The 22,586-nt window shown below is 39.5% G+C and overlaps 1 protein-coding gene across 2 annotated transcripts; it reads left to right on the top strand.

The window, feature by feature from the left end:
* Positions 1 to 965: 965 nt before the first annotated feature.
* LOC310714931 (testis development-related protein) lies at positions 966 to 20,200 on the top strand. 2 transcript variants are annotated; one of them, XR_014530164.1, is made up of 5 exons: positions 966 to 1,489; positions 9,956 to 10,003; positions 16,372 to 16,487; positions 17,317 to 18,803; positions 19,044 to 20,200. XR_014530164.1 is itself a non-coding variant. In XM_083521020.1 (4 exons), exons 1-4 carry the CDS (start codon positions 1,397 to 1,399, stop codon positions 17,771 to 17,773), a joined length of 714 nt encoding a protein of 237 aa, XP_083377146.1. In that variant the 5' UTR covers positions 966 to 1,396; the 3' UTR covers positions 17,774 to 20,200. The 2 variants fall into 2 exon arrangements, 1 of the variants encoding a protein (XP_083377146.1); XM_083521020.1 differs by having other exon boundaries at positions 17,317 to 20,200.
* Positions 20,201 to 22,586: the final 2,386 nt, after the last annotated feature.

The raw sequence follows: 22,586 nt of genomic DNA, 5'->3' as shown, positions 1-22,586 counted from the left end.
ATAGATTGGATAGTTACAGTTGTTTGATGGGACAGTAGACCTAAAAACATGTTGGCCTGGGAATAATGTGTTCTGTCATTGGAAGGTTCAGGAATAGAAAGCACTAGAGCTCAGATCAATAATATAAATACAGTCCAGAAAAGTGATCTGTACTGAAAAGGTCTGAGGAGTTGGTTTTACAAGGTTCCTAGTTGCTAAATAAATAGATAAAAAAAATACAGTAGTGAATAAACAAGTTCATTAATGGATAGTTCATTAATGGATAGTTCATTAATGGATAGTTCATTAATGGATAGTTCATTAATGGATAGTTCATTAATCTGGTCAGAGGTGTGATCGTGCTTAGCACTTCCTTTCCCCCCCTAGATTTTGGTATGGGTTTTTATAAGTAAAACTCTGAGATTTATATTTGGGGAGTGTTTTAGGGCTGCTTGGTTGTTTGGTGAAAGGGTTGCTAGTGAAAAGTGTTGGAAATGCAGACCGATGTTATACATATAATTATATAGTATAGGACGCTAACTTTGGAACAACAGCATATATAATATTGATAGAAATATTCATACTGTTTTGCTCAGTAGCTTCTACGTGCAAAAGAAAAATGTTTTATATATCTGTCTGTCTGACTGTCAATCAATCAATCAATCAATCAATCAAAGCCATGCTGTTAGAAAGGGTCTTGGTGATGTAACCTCCTGTCACGTGTTTTGCTTTTCCTTCCAGTGGGTAAATGATTAAGAATCATGGTTGCACATACACTGTGAGACACATGGATCAATTTTAAAGGCGGTCAACGATAAATTTAATAGAGTTCAGCCTCAAATGACATGTATTACTTATACATATTATTACATATTATTACTTATTACATATTTTGATGCAACTCGTTTATATTAATTGATATTCTGGGCATGTGTCCTTCGAGAATGTCTTCTGTGACTAAATAAGGAACTTTCCTAGAGAAATGTTTCTCCTAATAGTTTTGGAAACACACTAATAATAACGAATTGGTTTATCCATGAACCCTATCTAAGTGCCCTAGATAGAACCCAAGTGTGCAGGATGGACTGCAGTCTGAACCGCTAATGGGAAAGGGGCCGGAGGGAGGAGCAGGAGTTTGTGTATCGGGGGGATTCAGGTGCTCCAATCCACTCAGATCCGACACAGAGGAGGCGCAAGACGGCCAGAGAAGCTGAGAGCACACACAGCCACTCCTGACCACACGGAACAAGACAACGAGGACAAGGAGCTCGGCTTTATTCTGTCTCACGTTTTGGACCGGTGCCTGTCTGTGATCTTCCCCCAAAATCCACCTCCTCCACGGGGCAAAGTCTGACTGTTAAATCCGTGTACCCTTTTGAATCCTACTCTCGTTTCTCTAGTCTTTGAAGCGTTCGAGATGTTTAAGCGGACTAAAAACGAAGTTCTGGTGGACGAGGAGACATCTGAAGGAGAAGGGGACGCGCCCTGGCGTCGGGAACGCGCCGAGAAGGTGAGCTCGCGCGCGGAGCGCGATCAAACAAAAGACGCGCGTGCGCCGCCTTTCATTAATATAATAATGTGTGTGTGTGTGTGTATATATTTTAATTTATTTTTTTTAAACAAATAACATAGCGCCCCGACGTTTTTCCCCGTGTCTTTTTTTTTTCCTGAACGCAAATATCTTATTTATTGTATATCGAACGCCACTCGTTATGTTATGAAGCTTCACGCCATTTGTTCGGGCTGAAAAGTCATCGCGCGACGGTTCGAGGCTTAGGCTCGCGCAGATGTGGCCACGCCCCCTGAGCACCCCTGTCGGCGGTTCAGATGTGTAGTTCCTTCCAGCGCTACTTTTATTTCTATTGAGGAATAAAGGATGGTGAATGTAGTCGCACTCATGCAGGTGGAAAACATGTCTGCCATCGTTCACTGCAGGACACTTCTGGAAAATGTCCCCCAGCCTACTTCAGAGGATTACATTCTGTCCAGTTTAGACTTTTAGTGGATTACATCAGGCTGCCTGGAGCTCCATGTGTAAACAGACAGACAGACAGACAGACAGACAGACAGACAGACAGACAGACAGACAGACAACAATAAGATGCAGTTCAGCATCTACAGAAGTGCAAACTACAGAAAAATTGTGCAGATAAATATGTACAACAAATAAAATAAAGGCCATGGGCATTGAAAATATTGTATATGTATACAATATTAATAATATCTATATATCGCTTACAAAATAAAAACGAATATTAGACAATCCACTGTAGGAGAAGGTGTGTCCAAACGTTTGACTGGTACTGTGTGTATATACATGCATAAATATATGCACACGGTTCAAAAGTTTGGACACACCTTCTCCTACAGTCGTTTTTCTAATATTTGTTATTCATTTTCAACATCGATACTGAAGACATCTTGTTAGATTTTTATCATGCCCAAACAAAACTTAATTCTTGAAGAGGTTTTTCCATAAGATCTACGACATACTAACATCATAAATATTCTATAGACACTGAACAGACAAAGGAATGTGTGTGAACCAGTGTGAGAACCATCTTAACACTAACACATCCCAACTATGACCGAATGTGTAGGAAAAACAATAATGTAGTTAACAAAAAATGTGTTAAATAACCCAGAATGATTTAGATTTTCAATTCTTTAAAGTAGTCAACTTTTGTTTGATGACAGCTTTGCTCAGTCAGCCTCATGAGAGTCACCTGGAAAAAATTTTTTCAACATCTTGAGTAGTTCTCAGAGAGATGTTGAGTGCTTGTTGGCTGCTTTTTCTTACTCTCTGGTCCAACTCATCCCAAACTATTTCAACTGGATTTAGATCGGCTTATTGTGGAGGCCAGGACATCAGGCGCAGCAATCACTCACCCTCCTACTTGCATAAATTGCTCTTACATCACCTAGAGGTGTGTTTGGGGTCATTGTCCTGTTGGAAAACAAATGATGGTCCAATGAAGTGTAAACCAGATTGGATGGCATGTTGCTGCAAAATACTGTGGTAGCCTTGCTGGTTAATTGTACTGCAATTTTTACTAAATCACCAACAGTGTCACCAACAAAGCAGCTCCAGACTATCACACCTTCTCATTGATGCTTCACAGTGGGAACCAGGAACCATCTGTTGACCCTCTGTACTGTATGTCCACCAGAGACAGGCAGTTGGAACCAAAAATCAAAAATTTGGACTCATTAGACCAAAGTCTATTGTCCATTCCTTGTGTTTCTTGACCCAAAAAGTCTCCTCTGCTTGTTGTTCTTCTGAAGTAATTGTTTCTTTGCCACAATTCAAACATGAAGGCCTGATTTACACAGTCTCCTCTGAACTGGATGTTGATATGTCTGCCACTTGAGCTCAGAGAACCATTTATGTAAATTGAGGGCTGTTAATTCTAATAAACATCCTCTGCAGCAGAGGTAGCTCTTTGTCATCATGTCATGGGACAGTCCTCATGAAAGCCTTTTTCATCATAAGTTTTGGTGCTGTGTTGTTTAATATTTTTAACTAAACACTTTTAACACATTTAATACATAATTCTATACGCGTTTATAGTTTGAGATTATTTAATATTACGGTACAATGGTAAAAATTGGTATTGTATGAGGAAGTCAAGTGTGTCAGAGAAGTATGTAAGGGTGGTGCTGGACATATATGAGGACAGCGTGAAAGCAGTGAAGTGTGCAGTAGGAACGATAGACTGGTTCAAGGTGGAGTTGGACTGCATCAAGGATCGGCTCCGAGCCCTTTCTGTTTGCAGTGGTGATGGACAGGTTGACGGAAGAGGTCAGACAGGAGTCTCCCTGGTTTATGTTTGCGGATGATATTGTGATTTGTGGTGAGAGTAGTAAGCAGGTTGAGAAGAGCCTGGAGTGGAGGAGGTATGCGCTGGAGAGAAGGGGAATGAAAGTCAGTAGGAGTAAGTCAGAGTACATGTGTGTGAATGAGAGGGAGGGCAATGGAGTGGTGCGGTTGCAGGGAGAAGAGGATGGAGCCCCCAGGAAGGAGGAAAAGAGGAAGGCCAAGGAGGAGGTTTATTGATGTGGTGAGGGAAGACATGCATGTACAGGACAGAGGGGTATGGAGACGGATGATCCGCTGTGGCGACCCCTAATGGGAGAAGCCGAAATAAGAAGAAGAAAAAGAATGGTAAAAATGATAAAAAAAAAAAAATTAAGAAAAAACACTGAAGGAGAAGGTGTGTCCAAACTTTAACATTTCACTTTTTGTGACTGGGATGTAAATAGTGCCTGATGAGTTTGTGCGGTCTGTGCAGACATCTACTGTTGTGAAGGTGCTCACTGGCAGGTAGTTGGGTGCCAGTGATGCTGTTTTGATTACCTTTTTGTAGGGCTCTCCATTCACACACCGAGGAGCTGTTATACCACACTGTTGGTTAAGATGCTTTTGTTGATGCAGCAGTAAAAGCTATTTAAAATCTCAGGGGACAGATAAACTTTCTTCAGCTCCTAAAGAAGCATAGACACTTTTGCGCCTTCTTAACCAGAGCTGAAGAGTTCTGGTGCCAGGATAGATCCTCACAGATGTGGACTCTCAGGAACCTAAAGCTGGAGACCCGCTCTACTTCAGTTCTGTTGCTGTAGAGAAGGAGAATCCTGCTAATATATGTATGAAAGCAGAACCACTGAACAGTGATTCATTTACATTCATTTGCATTTTTTTTCATTCCCTTCATTTTCCCGGCACTTTTATCTAACATACAAACAAAACAGGATATCGTACACACAGTCCTTATTACTTCCACAGACATTAAAGCTGGAAATGTTGGTTTTTCAACAACAACAAAAAAGAACACTAATACTTCTATATAGTATAATTCTCTCTCTCTCTCTCTCTCTCTCTCTCTCTCTCTCTCTCTCTCTCTCTCTCTCTCTCTCTCTCTCTCTCTCTCTATATATATATATATATATATATATATATATATATATATATATATATACTTTTATATAAATTATATATGTATATATGTGGGTGGCTAATTTATTGGTTGGTCCTAATGCTAGTTCAGAGACAAGTGAATTTTTCTTCTAGAAAACCTCAAAACAGTGAAGTTAATTAGATGTGAAACATTTATGAATTAGTTTCTTAATTGAATAATATGAACGATAAGGAAAATAAGTTCCTACCTGGCAAATATATGGTCTATCAGTTAAACCAGCTGAGTCAGCTAGTCAGACTAAGCTTAGCTCACAAAACGGGGACGGGGCCATTTTTATTGCACATACTATTGAGCAATAGTTCAAGAGCAGTGGATTGCCAATGACCTATTGCTTCTACACAACATTTTTTTTATCTACCGGTATACAATATGAGCAAATGTGTTGCTCTTATAGGTCCCAACAAAGCTACATTTACTTCACAACTTGTCAGCTAGCTGACTAGCTCTCATTAATTTTTACATTCTGAGTAAAATGGGATTCTGATCTTTCTTTTTTTTTTTTTTTTATATATATTTTGAGTCAAAAGTTGTGTTTGTAAAGAATCTGTCTGCTGATTCTGCCTATTTAATGAAGATATGAATCATTTATTTTTTTATTAGTTTTTGCATTAAATAATATGAAAGATATGGAAAATAACCTAACAAATACATGGTCTACCAGTTTGACTAGCTAAGCCAGTGTTTTGGCAGCTGGTCAGACCAAGCTGACCTTACAAAGGTGGTCTAATGACAAGTAGATCACGATTGCCAGTGACTTTGTGCTTTTACACAACAGTTTTCTAAACAAGAAATTAATATAGAGTATAGATTTTTGGTGCATATGAAGCCATATCTATAATCACCCTATAATTAAATTTATTGCTTTTTTTTTCATTTACATGGCCATCATGAACAGTGAAAAGTTTCCTTGCAGTTTATGCTAAACATTAGTACTTTTTGAACATTGCTCGAACGAGACTGTTTAGTTGCATGGAACCACATGTTATTTAATGGTGTTTGTTAAAGAAAAGCTTGAACTCATCTCATACTGATAAAAAATATTTTCTCAGTTATGACTTTACAGCATGGTTCAATTTGCTACTAGTAAGAAATGCAAAGAGTGTTGAGACAGCAAAGACATCAAATCTTAGTGGTCTACAAAATGGCAGTCATGGAAACGCTAGTATGCAATCTGAGGCTTTGCAAGCTGATCTGTGTAAGAAGGTGGGGGACCTGGGCAGACTAACGACAGAAAGATAAATGGCATTGTGGGTAGTGTATGATAACCCAGTATAACCCAAATAAAAATATCTGACAAACATTAAACTCTTTATAAACGTTAATACGCAAGTCATTCAAGGTGGATTGTTCTGTTAATAGCCACATTCTGAAATCCTGAATGATTCAATTCTGAAATCTTTAAATAAATCTAAAGACACAGACTGGACACAGCTTAAGCTCTTTTGCGAGTTTTAGCGATTCTTTAGTTTCATCTCAGCACTATACGGCACACGGGAAACAGTGAGGTTTGAGAGCAAAGCGCCGTGTACTCCACACTTTCCCTTTGTTTCAAGTGTGTTTAGAAATCTCCCACTTTCACACACTTGGTTTTGGATTCGATTTTTATGACCATTAGGAAGGCGAGCCCCCGCAGTCCTCAGGTTCACCCCGGTTTAGGCAGCCTGGTGTACATCCTTGTTGTTCCCAGCATGCCCTGCTCTGTAAACATCTTCGTGACACAGCTGTGACAGAGAGCAGACTGCAGCTCCCACGTCCACATCTAGAAGAAAGACAGAGAGTCACATGAGCGGTTTCATTTCATAACCTATTAAGTTACATAATGCTGTAAGATTACTATTCCTGCTGCTCTCTTTCTTTTTTCTTTTTTTTTTTTAAGCAATCAAAGCGCACTTTACTGAAATCTGAGCCTGAAGCTATGAGATAATTTTCTACAATGTCCTGCATGTTTTCCTCAGTGCAAAAAATGATGTACACTTCCTTTTTTCATTTGGTGATGGAAAAAGCAGTATTTGAAGGTTACTTCCTCATCTTTGTCTACAAATCTGTGACTAGGAAAGAAATAGTAAGTGTTTGATAAGCAAATGATGGAGGAAGTTCTGCTCAAACACTAGAACAGGGACTTAACAGTGACTTAACTAAATATATAGGGGCTCCTGCCAACGGGTCACATGGTCATCAAAGTATCTCCAGACATCATTTGGCTTTGATATGAGTGTAATAAGATATCAAATATTAATCACATATGCTAAAGGTACAGTGGGTCGTGTTTTCTTTTCAGGAGTCAAGTGGATGATGCTGAAGACTTAAAGTAATGTATAAAATCATTCTAAAAAAAATTCACAGTGGATCTATAACATCAACAAGGGCAGCCATTAAGAGGAGACTATAAAGATTGTAATAAACCATCCGTTGTGTGCTTTTGGGGGAAGATGATGATTCATTCAGCACTGTAATAGAAAGTGCACCCCTCTATCCTGGACACGATCTACCCTGTGCCTCATCTGGGCCAGAGCTAGAGTTTCATATTCTATTTCACAGAAAGAGAAAAAGATCCTCTTCATAAGATTTTCTTCATCCCTGAATAGAATTAGTTTGTCTTCAGGGCTAAGAAGGTTTAACTGCTTAGCCGTAGTATGCACGCTGTAATCCCGTGGTCAGCAACAGAGGACGGCGGAATGTTCCACTCGACTCTGAGATCATGTCAGTCGTACGACGTTTGGATATTAGGTTAGGTTTGACATCGAGAGTGGAATGATCACGCGAGTCGCTCTCATGCTCTCTAACTCGCAGGAAGGCTGGGAAAATCCCCGATCCCGCTCTCAGTCTGTCACCACCGTGACCAGGCAGAACAGAGTTCAGAGGGCAAAACATGTAAAATATTTGAAGTATCTCATAGTTTTTAAACCCACAAAATTTTTGTAGATTTTTCTCCTTTTTCTCACACTTTCTGTCCACAAAATATAAAATGATTGCATTTATTGGTTTTATCAGTATCTTATTATTTACTCATGTAGGTGAAGTAAGGACGCCTTAGGGTGCAGTCAACATCCCAATTAATCCAAAAAGGGATTTATAGGGTTGAAATCAGAGCTCTAAAGCAGGTCACTCAAGATCTTCCAATCCAACTTATGTAAAGCATATCTTCATGGAGCTGGCTTTGTGCACAGGGGCATTGCTATGCTGGAACAGGATTGGGTCTGTTCGCTCAGTTGAAGGGAAAAATGGAAATCTCTGGGTGCAAAGACATTCTATAGAAATGCTCAGTGATTATGACATTCTGATCAGAAGGTCATGAGTTTAAACCTCAGCACCGGCAAGATGCTACTGTTGGGCATTTGAGCAAGACCATTAACCCTTAGCTGCTTTCTTGTATAAGAAAGAAAGTGTTAGTTTATGTAATCTAGTTCCTGTTCTAACTTTATCCAAAAAACAGCCTATACAATTGTCAGATGACAGATTTCTTTTGTTTATATAGTGTATAAGTATGATACAATAGAAATGTATATTGTGATGCTTTCTTTATTTTCCTTTTGTCTTATCATCAAAAAGACAGAGGAAAATCGAGTGATTGTTTACTGCTGCTATAATGTAAGTAATGACCAGAACTAACTGAAATTCTTTCTACACATGACAAGTATTAACATGTTAGCTAAGATCTAGATAGCCAGCTAGCTTCTAACGCTACATACATACTGTATAATTCAGTTCCTGGCATAAACATCTTGCGCACTCTACCAATTAAAATTTTATTTGTATCGCTCTTTTAACAATGAAAATAGTCCCAAAGGTACTTTACAGAACTAAAGTACACATATGCTCAATATTTTAATTCATAGTTATTTGAGCAGTGCTTCAAACGACGGACTTTGTCCCAAAGCAGCTTTACAGAACTAACTAGATAACAAATATACATTTTACATATTTATAAATGAGCCCAGATAGGTTTATCCTTAATGAGCAAGCCATCGGTGACTGACAAGGGCAGAAATTTCCCTGAGATGTTATGAAGAAGAAATCCTAAGAGGAACTCGGGATTCTTGAGAGGAACCAGATTTAAAAGGGAACCGACCCTCATATGGGTGACACCTAATGTCCATTAATTAGCGTTCCATCATTGTTGAGGTTATCACCTGTTTACTGATTGAAAGGTGTGTTTAAAACTCAAGCCTCAAGCTATTGTAGCAAACTATTTGTATTATTTACAGTCCAAATCCATCTTCATGGCTCTTGAGTTTAACTCTAAACAAAAAATTCATGGATATTTAACTGTATATTCTGAGATTCTGGTCTTAGTGAAACATTTTGCATTTTTATTTAACTACCATGGAATTGTTTTATGTGGGGGTTGGGGGGGGGGGGGGGACAAATGAATGAGATAGCTAACAACAAAAGGTGCATTACAAATAAATGAAAGTCTGACGTTCCACATCGTTTAAGGTAAATGGAAAACAAGCGTCACTGAGTTTGTTAATAAGTGAAACTCTTTAATAATTTGATTTTTTTCTGGAAATAGGAAACTTCTGTAGAATAAGTAGAATAAAACAGGCCATAATATATATATTTGATCCAAAATTAAGCAGCATCTACTAGTACACACCCCTTGGAGACACTGTTGGCTTCTTACCTCTGTTTTTTCAAGCTTTTGTGACACAAGGATAATAAATTCAACCAGACCCTTAGCAAGAGTTAGCGTTATTGATCCAGTAGTCAGAGGTCACTTTGAAGATGGTTTATACCAGCTTTAGTGGGTCATAGCTAATGGAGTCTTGTTGTATTGGTTTCTTCTGCAGTCTGGGCTGGAGAAATAACCCATCTGTTCACTGTAGCGAATCCTGAAATGCTTTAGTGAAGTCTGGCACCGAGCGATCTATGCACGTCGATGGCTCCCTCCTTTACAACACACGTCTCTGTTTATGTTACTCGACTAAAAATATTTCACCCCATTAGCAGTTTGCATGTGCGTTTCCTTATTGTGTTATTCACCGGCTTCTGCTTTTCAGGATAAAGAATCCGAAGTAACAGAGGAAGTACTGGGCCCCTCAACCAAGGTAATGCAAACACACACACACACACAGGCTCATGCACACACTACTGAAACACCCGACGCGTATACAATAGGTTTTGTCCCGAAATAGTCTAAGTCTCAGCGGGTTACAAAAACGTTTGTTCACAAACAACGTTTTAAAGGAATGGTTTTTTTTTTTACCTTTTCCCCAGATGGATTTAGGTTGGAATGTGGCATCTGACATCAGCTACTAAGTATATTTCACCCAAAATGCTTTTTAAAACTCCACACCCCAATGTCCATGAATCTGATGGCATTAGAGAATCCACAATTTTTTATTGTATTACATGTTTGTGGAATAAAAGTAACACAAATCCTGCTGCAGTTAAGCCAGTAATGAGAAGCTACACTACAGCTACAGGAAGTCATGCTGTGTGTTCAATCACACCAACACATCAACATCAGGTTGATAAAATAACGCAGTACCACTATATACTCTTTATCTATTTATTGTAGGGCTGCAACTAACGATGGTTTTGATAATCGATTCATCGGACGATTATTTAATTTTTCGTTTAATCTGTTGAACAATTTAATTCAATGTATTGCTTATTCGAACTATATAAAACCTTAATTCAAGGTATTTATGTATAAAAGTGTACCGTAATTTCCGGACTATAAAGCGCACCCATATATAAGAATTTGACAAAGATTTATATTTTAAACATAAATAAGCCGCACCTGTCTATAAGCCGCAGGTGAAACTAATTAACTTTACACAGGCTTTAACGACAGTGTCTGTTACACAGGTGAAATGTGTTGCGTCTCCTTTAAGAGCAAAGCGGCATTTTGAGAATAGCCTGCCGCTTTTTTTCCGGTATTACTGCACGTGTGCAAGAACGAGGAATATGGCCTTATTATTTTCTGATGTATATTTCTAAGTTTCTTTGACTAACCCGTTACGCTGTTGCCAAGAAAAATAAAAAAGCAAGAGTTTTGGAAACCTGTCTGTGCTTATATGATTTCTGTTGCAACTGGAGTTAGCGAGCTCTTCCTTCACCCAGACTCAACGCGTTACAACGGCATGTATCTAAACAGTAGCCGACCAAGAAAGTCATTGTTCACTGTCTTCCTCCTTCCTTTCACAACTATTTCTTTCGGGAGTTTATCTTTTGGCATCGTCGTGCGTTTAAAAAAAACTTTTCTTTCCCCGATGCCGTGCAGCTCAGAACACAGGTGAGGTGCGTTTTTTTTTTATTTCCGTTCGGAAATTTAATTAGTCCAATGTTATGGGGCTCAGTTTTTTGGCTTGAAGTTTTTGAAACCGGGAAAAACCCAGGAAAAATTGATAAATAAGCCGCTTCGTTGTTTAAGCCGCGGGGTTTAAAACGTGGGTATAGTCCGAAAAATACGGTACTTAAAAAATGCAAAAGCCACATATTGAGTTTAACTATCTTTAATTTAGATATTTTAAAGCTTATAGTGGCAGCTTGTTGTGGAGTGCATGAGGAATTTCTCCTTTGAACAAGATTTATAGATGGGGTTTTAAATGAGGTAGACTTCCATGACTCGTTGTTCCTACATTACCTTCAGTAAAAGCCTAGACTCGGACACAGATTCTCCCCGAAGCGTTTGAAGCTTATTGCCCACTTTTCTGGCAGTGATTTTCAATCAGTAATCTGATTGGCTGTACACATTTCCGTGTGTCCATACGTGGATTTAGACCTAAATCAAACGTGACTTATAAGCAAAATGTCACTGGATGAAAAGTATAGAGCCACTAGAATTCCCCTAGGCATAAATAATGGATCTCTGGCACAGCATTGCAGCATCGTTCTTCTGAAAGATTTTCCTTCAGTCATTGAGATCTTGTGTGTGTGTGTGTGAAGGCCACAGTAGATGATTCACAATCTGGGGTGGGGGCAGGGGTCATCCTGCGCTAGGCTGCAATGATAATGATACCAAACAGCGCCGATAATAACCATAATAGACTAACAAGCTAACAAATAAATGCCCCTTAGCAAACCAGGACTACTGATTTCTTTGCTTTTTAAGGTAATCTGCTTGTTGAATTTTTTTATTGTCTGTTAGTAGAATGTAATAGAGCATGCCAACTGACTCCAGGAAAGTCTGTGGTTGGTTGAAACATTTAGGATAATAAACATACCAGGAATAGTACGAAACAAATCATTTCTGTGAATATTTAGATGGACACATTGCCTAACCTGAGCAAAACACTGCTCTTTCCTAAGCCAGGAATATCACTCATGGCAATGTCTGATATGAATACACACTTAATGTACATCTGGAGGTAAAAAAAAAACCCAGTGTGTGGAATATTTTTACTTCTGGGTTAATAATTTCAGATGCCTGTGGCTCATCTAGGTAGTTTGGCCTCCTTTTACGAAAGAGGATGTTTGTGTGTACTTGACTTGTGCGTGTGTGTGTGTGTGTGTGTGTGTGTGTGTGTGTGTGTGTGTGTGTGTGTGTGTGTGTGTGTGTGTGTGTGTGTGTGTATAAATGAGTAAGTGTGTCCGCTGTAATCTACAGGACGCATTCTTTCACAGCCTGGACCAAAGCAAAACAGTTCTGAGAATAGCAACAGGCATGTGTTGTGTCTGCTTTCAAACTACAGGTTCTCAGAAAAGCTATAGCATAGGGCAATGGAAGAAAACAGAAATCGCTGATCAGAGTCGCAGTAATTCTGATGATTTTGGACTAACAGTGGAGTCTTTATAAAAAATAAATAAATAGATAACCGTGTTTTTTTTTCACATTCTGTTTTCTTTTTGAAAAAAAGTCCTAATTATGGAAACTAGAGTTGAGTCGTGCTGTGTTTAATCATCTGTGAAGACAGATAAATGTACTTAAAAAGAATTACTCTATTAGATTAGTCCTTTGTGACTATCACATCAGCTCTAACACACTTCTTCTGGTGCAGTGGATTGCGGTAACATGATTTCTAAGGCACTTTTATATGATCTCGCTAAGTCTGTGTATGTTGCTTTTACATTTTTTTTTTCCCCCATATTCAAACGAAATTTACTAATCAAAATTTAACAATACCAAACTGCCTGAATTGCACAATATTTGCAATCGAACATCCCAAACCTAACCTGGAGGTCAAAGGGTAATTTGTTCAAAGGGAACAGTCTTTTTTTTTTGGGAAGACATTTTAACTCTGAAGCCATTTGCACAAATGATATATAAAATGATGCAAACTAGAGCAACATTCTCAGAGATTGCAGACAATATAGTCAGGGGTTCAAGCCTCGAAATCACCAAGCGGCCATTCTTGGGGCCCCTGAGCAAGGCCCTTCACCCTCTGTGCTCCAGGGGTGCTGTATCATGGCTGATCTTGCGCTCTGAGCCCAGCTTCCTCGCATCGATATGCGGAATTAAGCGTTCTTTTGAAAAACAAGTAGTGAACAAGTAGTGTGTGTGTGTGTGTGTGTGTGTATATATATGTTTATATATATGTGTGTATGTGTGTATATATATATATATAATGGTATGCACAAAGTTATTTAATATCCAGGTTGGTTGTTCGTCCCACAAATCCAAATCACTCAAAGTCAAATAATAAGACTGTAAATAAGGTATATTTAAAATAAATTACTGTTTAACCAAAAAGCAATTTTAAACCTAATTTTATTGTTATTTGAATTTCATTTATAAAACGCAGGCCTCACTAGTTTTCTTTTGTTATGATCTCTGAGTTATTAATGGCATAAAAATCACGAAAGTGCCTTTGGAAACAGGCGGGGAAAATTTTATTGTCAGTGTTCTGTGATTGGAGAAGGTTTCGCTGTGGACGCAAAAACACAGGAACTGTCCTGTTGAATTCTGAACATGAAATCATGTCAGTAAATTTCTACATTAAAATTGGCTCCTGCAGTTAGTTGGATGTATGAATACACAATTCTGAGTTTCTTTTTTTTAATTTAACATAAGCGCAAATGATGCATTTGAAAGAGAGCCCGATTGAACAACAAAATAGATCTTGAAAATTCAGCACAAGTTCAATAGAGAACATGACGTAAATATTGAATGTAGCTATGCAAAGTGAATCAGGATTATTAATTTAAGTGGTAGCACAGTGGGTAAGAGATTAAACTGACCGGAAAATTCCCAATTCTTGCACTGCCAAGCGACAACTGCTGGGCCATCGATCATGATCCCTAACCCTCAACTGTATGTAATTACAGTTACAGTTGGCTGACACACAGTGAGCCTTGTTGATCAGTATTTTAGAAAAGGGGTGTGTGTGTGTGTGTGTGTGTGTGTGTGTGTGTGTGTGTGTGTGTGTGTGTGTGTGTGTGTGTGTGTGTGTGTGTGTGTGTGTGTGTGTGTGTGTGTGTGTGTGTGTGACTAAACTAAACCAACCATGCTTCCACTGGATTTAAGATTATTTGTGGAAATCCTAATTTTCGATATACTTGCGTTTGTGTGTCGATCACTAGCTGATTAGCTAATAATAATTGTTAAATGTGCAGTAACTTGTATAATCATCACTGCAGTCTTTTAAATTTTACTGTGAACAACAGCAACCCAACAATTTGAAAGGGGATCAATAAAGTACTCGGATTCTGGTAAAGTCCAGTAAAGTGCGCAGCATGTTCAGACATGCTCATTTACATTTAGCCACGCCCCCAAAACTCTTTAAAACGTTAGCACAAAATCAGCAGAAAGGCTAATCTTGTGTAACAGCTGAAAGACGGAAGTTAATAATCTTTTAAGTCACGTCTTTGAAAATAAAACGATTTACTTATACTCCCCCCTCAACCGCTTCATCAGTAAACTAGAGCATTATTTGTTGAGCCACCAGATGAGACCACGTGGTGGGCGCTACACATGAAGTTTCCAGGTCACAGAGTCCACACCGAAGCATTGGATTTGATTCCATGTAGCATTTCTAGGGTGGAAAATGCTCTTTGAAGTCTTTAAATCCTCTTCTACACAAATGCACCCAAACCCCTTGATGAAATCAGGAGGGTGAGCGAGAAAATGGGCCAAAGGTTTTTCACCCTTTTAAGCTGCAAAGCCGTCCTGGTATTTAAAATCCTGAGATTCTGACAAACTTAAGCCGGAGGGCGTCTGCAGGAATGCGTTTTCTGGCCAAATACCCCTCACACACAGACTGTATAAGAGACTTTCAGGTTATAGATAATGAATTGACAATAAGAGAGGTGACTGAGGGCCAGTAAAGCTAAAAAAAAAACTTTAATTTTTTCTTAATTGCAGTTAATTAATAAAAGTATTAATAATGCGTTTTATTAGTTTAAAGTAATATTTCACTACGAGCAACAGCAAATCAAGATACGCTACATCGGGGTGGCCAACCCGCGGCTCACGAGCTGCATGCGGCTCTTTGGCTGGTTTCATGCGGCTCTTACGTTCATATCGAAGTTTTTGTTTGTTTGTTGTTTAATGTGCGTGTTCGCTTCGCTTGAGTTCAATACGGTATTTTAAGACTTAAATGAGCTTGCCCCTACTGGAAAACTTTGCGGTATATCAGACGAAACACAATTGTAATGACGCAATAAAAAAGCGCAGCAGCACACGGTTATCTGGATAAGAGCAACATGTCTGCGGTGTGTGGAGAGCGATTTGCAAAACATGCAATGCTGAAATTTCAAGAGGGGGTGTATCTGCAAAGAGTTTCTCCAAGCCGGGATTAATTTATCACCTGAAATCCAAACATCCCGATTGCAATCCGAGCATGCGCACTCCGTCTGTAGAGGACGTTTTTGAAAAGGCAGGAAAGTTTTCCAGTGATGGTGCCAAGGCAAAAGGCATAACACAAAACATATTGGATTTCATTGACTTTTTAATTGAATTTTCATTTCGGTGCATCCCTAAAATATTATCGTTTGTGTGGCCCTCTGACACAATTCAGGTTTCTCATGTGGCCCCTTGTAAAAATTAATTGCCCACCCCTGCAGTATATTCATCTCACGCGCATGCGCATTTGACGAAAATACCGTATTGAACTTAAGCGAAGTAAACACGCACATAAAAAACCCCACAAACAAAGTCCTTGTTTTCTACCCTGAAACACGTGAAATCAAAGCATCGATCTGTTCTGACTGACACCCATGTGAAAGAATTGCTTCGAGTGGCAACAACGGAACACGAGGCAGATTTGAAGGGGATTGTTCAAGGCAAGGAATGCCAAAAGTCCCACTAAGTAAATCATTATATTTTTGTTTGTGTGTGAGGCAGTGCAGTGTTAATTGTTGAAAATGACTGTCCTGTGGTCTTAGAACTGTAGGAGTCAATTTCTGTCATTATGTTGGTGTCACTAACACCTGGACATTAAGTTCATATTTGAGAGAGATATATAGATATAAAGATAGATATAGATATATATAGATTTTGCCTGATGTTGATCGCCATCATTTCCCACAGGACTCCAAGATCAAGAAGGTGAAACCTAAGAAGGACAAAGGAGACAAGAAGCTGTTTCCTTCACAAGATGACGAGCACTTCCTGCTCACAGGAGTCACGGTCTCTCACAGAAAAGGGTAAGCCTGTTAATATTGCTCTTTCTAATAGCAAAATAAGTGATTAAAGTCATTCAAAGTCATTACAGGTTTCTCAGCCTTCCGGTTGCCAGACTACGATCAGTAGGACTGTATTCGAAGCGTGGCTGAATCGACATGTAGACAGGGAAAGTGTGGAGTGAATAACACCCTCAGGCATTAACCACACATCTCACTCATGCACTACACATGGAAACCCCACCCTTAGTCTTACACCGTGTGCTTCCTTCCAAAACTGGGGAAACTATTTGTGCCTTAAACAGTAGCTTCCTGTCTACAGTGGAGCAGCAGGCAATAAATCATCATACCTGTCCTTAGATCACAATCAAAATGCCAGGCACATCTGTTGTAGAACAATCGTAATCATTCTATCGTATGGACATGGAATTTGGGGGTTGAGTGCTTTCCTGGACAGAAAATACACCCCTGGAAAAAGGGACGGAAAATCTTTATTTACTCCCAAATGTGTTTTTAGTCTTAGTCTGTGACCTAATGAACCAGGGCTATGGACAAAATTTTGACTTTTTGAACATCCCATTTCACATTCAGTCCCCATTTTCTGTTATAAAAATCCTCCATTCTTTTGGGAACGTGAAGGAATCTTCATCATACCATCACAGGGAGTTTTTCCTTGCCACCCTCACCACTGCGTCACTCATTAGGGATAAACTTCTGAAGACTTATAGGGACAATATTTTTTGTTCAAAGTGCGATACAAATAAAATCAAATCGACAAAATAAGCATGTGATGTACATACAATTTATTCTATAATCATTGCGTTTTAATTTATAATAAATTCCTCCCCCTCAGGGCTGCTAAGAAGAATTTGGAAGAGGAAAAGGAGAAGGAAAAGGAGAAGGAGAAGGGTAAAGCGCACTCCGAGAAAGACCGCGTCCACTGCCTTTGGGACAGCATCACCATGACCATGCGTCAGATCACACCGAACCGGAAGATGGACCGGATGGAGGGATGGGAGCCGCCGCAGTTGGGTGAAGAAGCAGAGGGGAGAAGAAGTGATGGAGAGGGGAAGAAAATTGACTCGTCTCCGCTCTCTACCGGGCTCTCGCTCTCTCTACCCGGCTCGCTGACCCTGCCGTCCTGGACGGGCATCGGCTCAGAGGAAGACTCTTCCCGCTACGCCAGTCTGAGCGAACCCCAAGCCACAGGTCCCTCTCAGTGGGCCGCTCGCGCTCGAGACAAACTGGCGGCTGTTCGACGCCGTAGTCCCGGCAGCCAATCAGAGAGTGTGTGGGAGGGGCTTAAGTGAGAACTCTATCCTCTTTGACCTCATATGACTCCGGACAACCAAGCGCATGGAAATGATTGGATAGCATGCACAAGCGCAAAAGAAAAATAACAACACGGGGAGCGGGTGACTAACATGAGGAGACGCCTCTTTAGAGTGTACTTGACGACTTGGTGGTCTTTGTGAAGGTTTAAAGCCTCACAGGACTCTCATCCGTGAAGATCCTGCCACTTTTTAATCTAGAAATGGCTCTTTTTTTTTTGTTGTTAATCCTAAAACGCTATGATTTAATCACACTGAGCTTATGGACAGACCTCACCGTATGTGCTGCCTTTTTGACCAGTGGTGCAGGACTGTGATGCTTGTTATCGTCAGACCAAATCGTTTCATATTTAATCGTAATGAATTGCAATCAGCCTTAAGTCCTTTAATCATTTGACCAATTGCTCGGGCGCGTCACTCGTCTGAAGTTTGTCCGCACTGCTCAAAGCTACAGGCTTGGGGCCACGTAACAGACTACTGTGCCTTATAAGCTTTCAACGATTATTACAAGGATTAATGCTGGTGAAAGAAAAAAAACAAAACAAAAAAAAGCAAGAAATTGACTGGAATCATTTAGACAATGCCTTATACCACCTGACTGTGAACACCACACAGTGCGGTACCTTCACCCACGCTTTACATTTTCAATTAGCCATCACAGGACACTCATTCGAAACAGTTCATTCTGTTGGTACAATCTCACAACTTTAGGCGTTCAGAGCATTCGATACAAGGCTGTGCAGATGCAGACCTGCCAACCTTTTAGTGTCACAACTTATTTTAACACCACCACTTTTGGACGCTCTGCACTAGAAGCTCCACCCCCTACCCCGTTACATTAGTCAGCTCATGCCACTGTGTTAGTTTCAACGTCAAAATTTTATTATAATTGTCAAATCCGATCCAAAGTTGTGCGACACTGATAATATCAATCTAAAATTTTAATGCTTATGATAATCAGACAGGCGCAGACACATTCAGTCAAGTCCTCGCGGCTATAGAAACCGGAGTGTGCACATATTAAGGGTTTTTAATTAATCACCAGGTGCTTGTTAATACATATTTTATTTATTGCACTATATGGACATCTGACCAATAATCCCATTCCATATTCAGTCCCCATTTGCTGTTAGAAAAACCTTCACGCTTCAGGGAAGATATTTCACTAGATTTTGGAGTGTGCTGGTAGAGATTTGTGTGAGATTTAGCCACAAGGGTGTTAGTCAGGTACTGACGTGGGTGATGTGAGGAGGCCTGGTATGCGGTTTTAATTTATTCCCAAAGTGTTCAATAGGGTTGAAGCTTTATTGCAGATCTTCCACTCCATCCCATTTAAAGCATATCGGCATAGAGCTGGCTTTGTGCACAGGGGCATTGTCATGCTGGAACAGGTTTGGGTCTCATAGTTCAGGCAAATCGGAAAGTTTAATGCTATTGCATCCAAAGACATCCAATACAATTGTGTGCCTCGACTTTTGTGGTAACAGTTTGGGGAAGAACCACATATGGATGGAAAGGTCTTTGTACATTTGTCCATATAATGTATGCTTGGAAAAGTTGATAGTAAGTTTGCATGTAAACATGTTTGCCTGGTGATTACCATAAAACCCTGCATCAACCCACAGTCCAGTTTCTTAGACAGTTTCTTAGTCCTCTCCAGGGCTGGCAGGTCTGCAGATAATTCTCTGCCTTAAAGGCATTTCATAGAACGTTATTGCGAAGTACATTTTTGTCACTGCCTTAAAGCTCTACTACTGTTATACATTTATTCCCTTCCTCCTTCTGATCCTTAAAAAATATAGTGAAACCACTGAACTGCTACTGATTCAGAATTTCCTGCTTTGTCTTATAATTACTGAAGGAGTTCGAGAAAAAATAGTCCGAAATGTCGTCGAGCAGCCAAACTCGCTCGCTTGCCTGCGATGAGTCGTGAAATGTCAGGCCAAATCGTGATCGATTCGCTACTGTACTTTCAGGATTCAGGCCTCAATACACTGTAGCACACATCAGGGATTCTCAGTGCTTCCACAGATCTCTTTCGAACGCAGTTTCCTTTTCTGAGGTCAACGCTGATCTATTTGCTAAACAATCTTTTGTTGCTAATTGGTCACGATCAGATTTTATTTGGTTATACCGGAGCATTCATGGTGATGCTCTTCGTTAACCGGTCCAAATCTGCCAAGCTTTTGAACTGAAATTGAACAATCATGCTTGCCAAATTCTACTGCTGTTAACAGTGCACTAGTGCATAGGGTCTTTTTTTTTAGTATTCTCTTAAATTATATAAGGATTTTATGAATATGATTTGATTTATTTTTTCCTGTTTGCTGTTTTTGTTTGAAAATTTTGTTGTATCATTAGGTTTTATGAACAGATTTTTGATTCTGAATAAAGCATCTTCTGACACTCATGGTTATTGAAATTTAATGGAACGTGCATTAAAACTAACAGGACTGATGAATGTAATGCATCTAACACAAAACGAAAAAGCTTTTTCAGTGGTTAAGGCTCTGGGTTACTGACTAGAACGTTGGGAGTTTCAAGACCTAGTCACCAACCTTAACCCTCTGTGCTCCCGGTGCGCTGTATCATGGCTGACCCCAACGTCCTAACATTGCTGATATGCGAAGATAGATTATCACTGTGCTGTAATGTACATGTTACAAGTTAACAGCCCCTTTTACCCCTTTTCATATGAAGCTGGTGAGAAGTGACTTTAAACTGCATTGATTAGTGTTTGGCTTTTATCACTGTGTTATATAATTTGTTGTTTTATTACTGATTCAATGATCTGATTATATAAAAGATTTTACTTGTTTTAGTCATAACCAGAGGTCAAACAATAGTGGATTAATCAACCGATAGTTTTTAAAATGGATACTAAATAAAAAAGACTCCATGTAAAATATAAAGAATAAAAAGCAGTACTGAGTCATGAAAATGTGCCAAATAATTTTTTTTATATTCATGTAATTAATACATTATTTTAAAAAATACATGGAATAGAGCACTCTCCATGCAGCACGTATAAAAAAATTAACACATGACGCCAGTGATTCGCCTCTAGAGGCCGCTCTCTTACTGTATAATGACAGCAACGGACGCAAGCCGGAAAAACTATCGTTTTTTTTAATACTATTTTTATTTGGCTTGTTTTAGACCAAAATATTGAATTTTGCCGATTGGCTGCCAAATGAGTCGACTCGCGTTGGTGAGCCGACTCAAGCTGCAACCGGACATCTCATTTCAACAATTAAGAATCGAGTCTTGGAGGTTATTAGCAGTTACCTCTTTTAAAACAAACGGGCGAGAAGTTATTTAGGGGGCAAAAGGTTGACTCTTTTTGTTGTCAACTCGTTTGGCTCGTCTCTAAAGTTATCTGTTTTAGAACAAAATCTTTTTGTCTCCCAAATGACTCAGCTCAGCAGATAAGAGTCGATTCTTTTTACAATTTGTCGTTTCACCAGTAATAAAAGAGGGTACTCATGAGCTGCTTGAAAAAACAACAAAGCAATAATAATATTTGGTTTCATGAACGAACAGACCCTGATCATGAACTGGTGAATAATGTTTTCACACTAAATAAACATATTTTATGTTAACAAGAAGCTTCCAAAGGAGCATTTCGATTCACCTACTGTAACAGAAACAGTTCATATTCCAAAAAAGGAGAAAGATGACTGATATACAGAGTCAGCTCTGAATATTCACCTTAAAAACAATTGTCTCAAACGCTGAGAAAGTGATTCAACTTTGACCAGAGCTTTGCGACATACACTACATGGACACAAGATTGTGGACACCTGGCTATAAGATCTCTACGTGCTTTTTGAACATCCCATTCCACATTTAGTCCCGATTTGCCCTTATAATGACCTCCACTCTTCTGGGAAGATGTTCCACTAGATTTTGGAGTGTGCTTGTGGAGATTTGTGCTCATTCAGCGAAAAGGGTGTTAGTAAAGTCAGGTACTGATGTAGGTGAGATGAGGAGGTCAGAGCACTGTAGCAGGAGATCATCCAATCCAACCATATCTTCGTGGAGCTGGCTTTGTGCACAGCAGCATTGTCATGCTGAAACAGGTTTGGGTCTCCTAGTTGAAGTGAAGGGAAAATTTCATGCTACAGCATCCAAAGACATCCTCTACTATTGTGTACCTCCAACTTTGTGGTAAAACTTTGGGGAAGAACCACGTATGGCTGGAAAAGTTAGGTGTTCAACTACTTTTGTGATTATAGCATACTTTGAAATTAGCTACCAGTGCTCTAGACATTACCAGATATGTTTTAACTGATTCCCAGTAAGAAAATGAGTGTGTATTTTAGACTCATTTGCGAATATAAGTCAGAAAACATTACTGCCAGGTTTTGCCACCAGCACAGCACCAGCTTTGTCATCATTCACACACACACACTTCTCCATAAACTCTCACCAAAATCATCCTTCTGCCTCATTTTGTGTAAAATTGCGCTGGAATAAAGTGTGAAAATAATTTGCTAATGCTGGAGACGGAAGTCAGGTTAAAAAAAAACGTGTCAACTTTCCATCAGGAGTAAGTAGCACAAACACGCTAAACCTACGGCTAGGGAAGGTTCAGTGGTTGAGGCATTGGATTCTGAAGGTCATAGGTTCAAATCCCAGCACCATCAAGCTGCTACTGCTGTGCCCCTGAGCAAGGCCCTTAATCCTCAGTTGTAAGTCGCTCTGGATAGGGGCGTCTGCTAAATGCCGTAAATGTAAATGGCTACACGTTTCCTAGCCTGATTTAATTAAACAAGACTTTTCCCCCATG

Source organism: Silurus aristotelis, assembly GCF_946808225.1.
Source record: "Silurus aristotelis genome assembly, chromosome: 19".
In the NCBI taxonomy this organism is placed as follows: domain Eukaryota; kingdom Metazoa; phylum Chordata; class Actinopteri; order Siluriformes; family Siluridae; genus Silurus; species Silurus aristotelis.
Note: the sequence above shows the minus strand (reverse complement) of the source record. Positions and strands in the feature narration are given on the sequence as shown.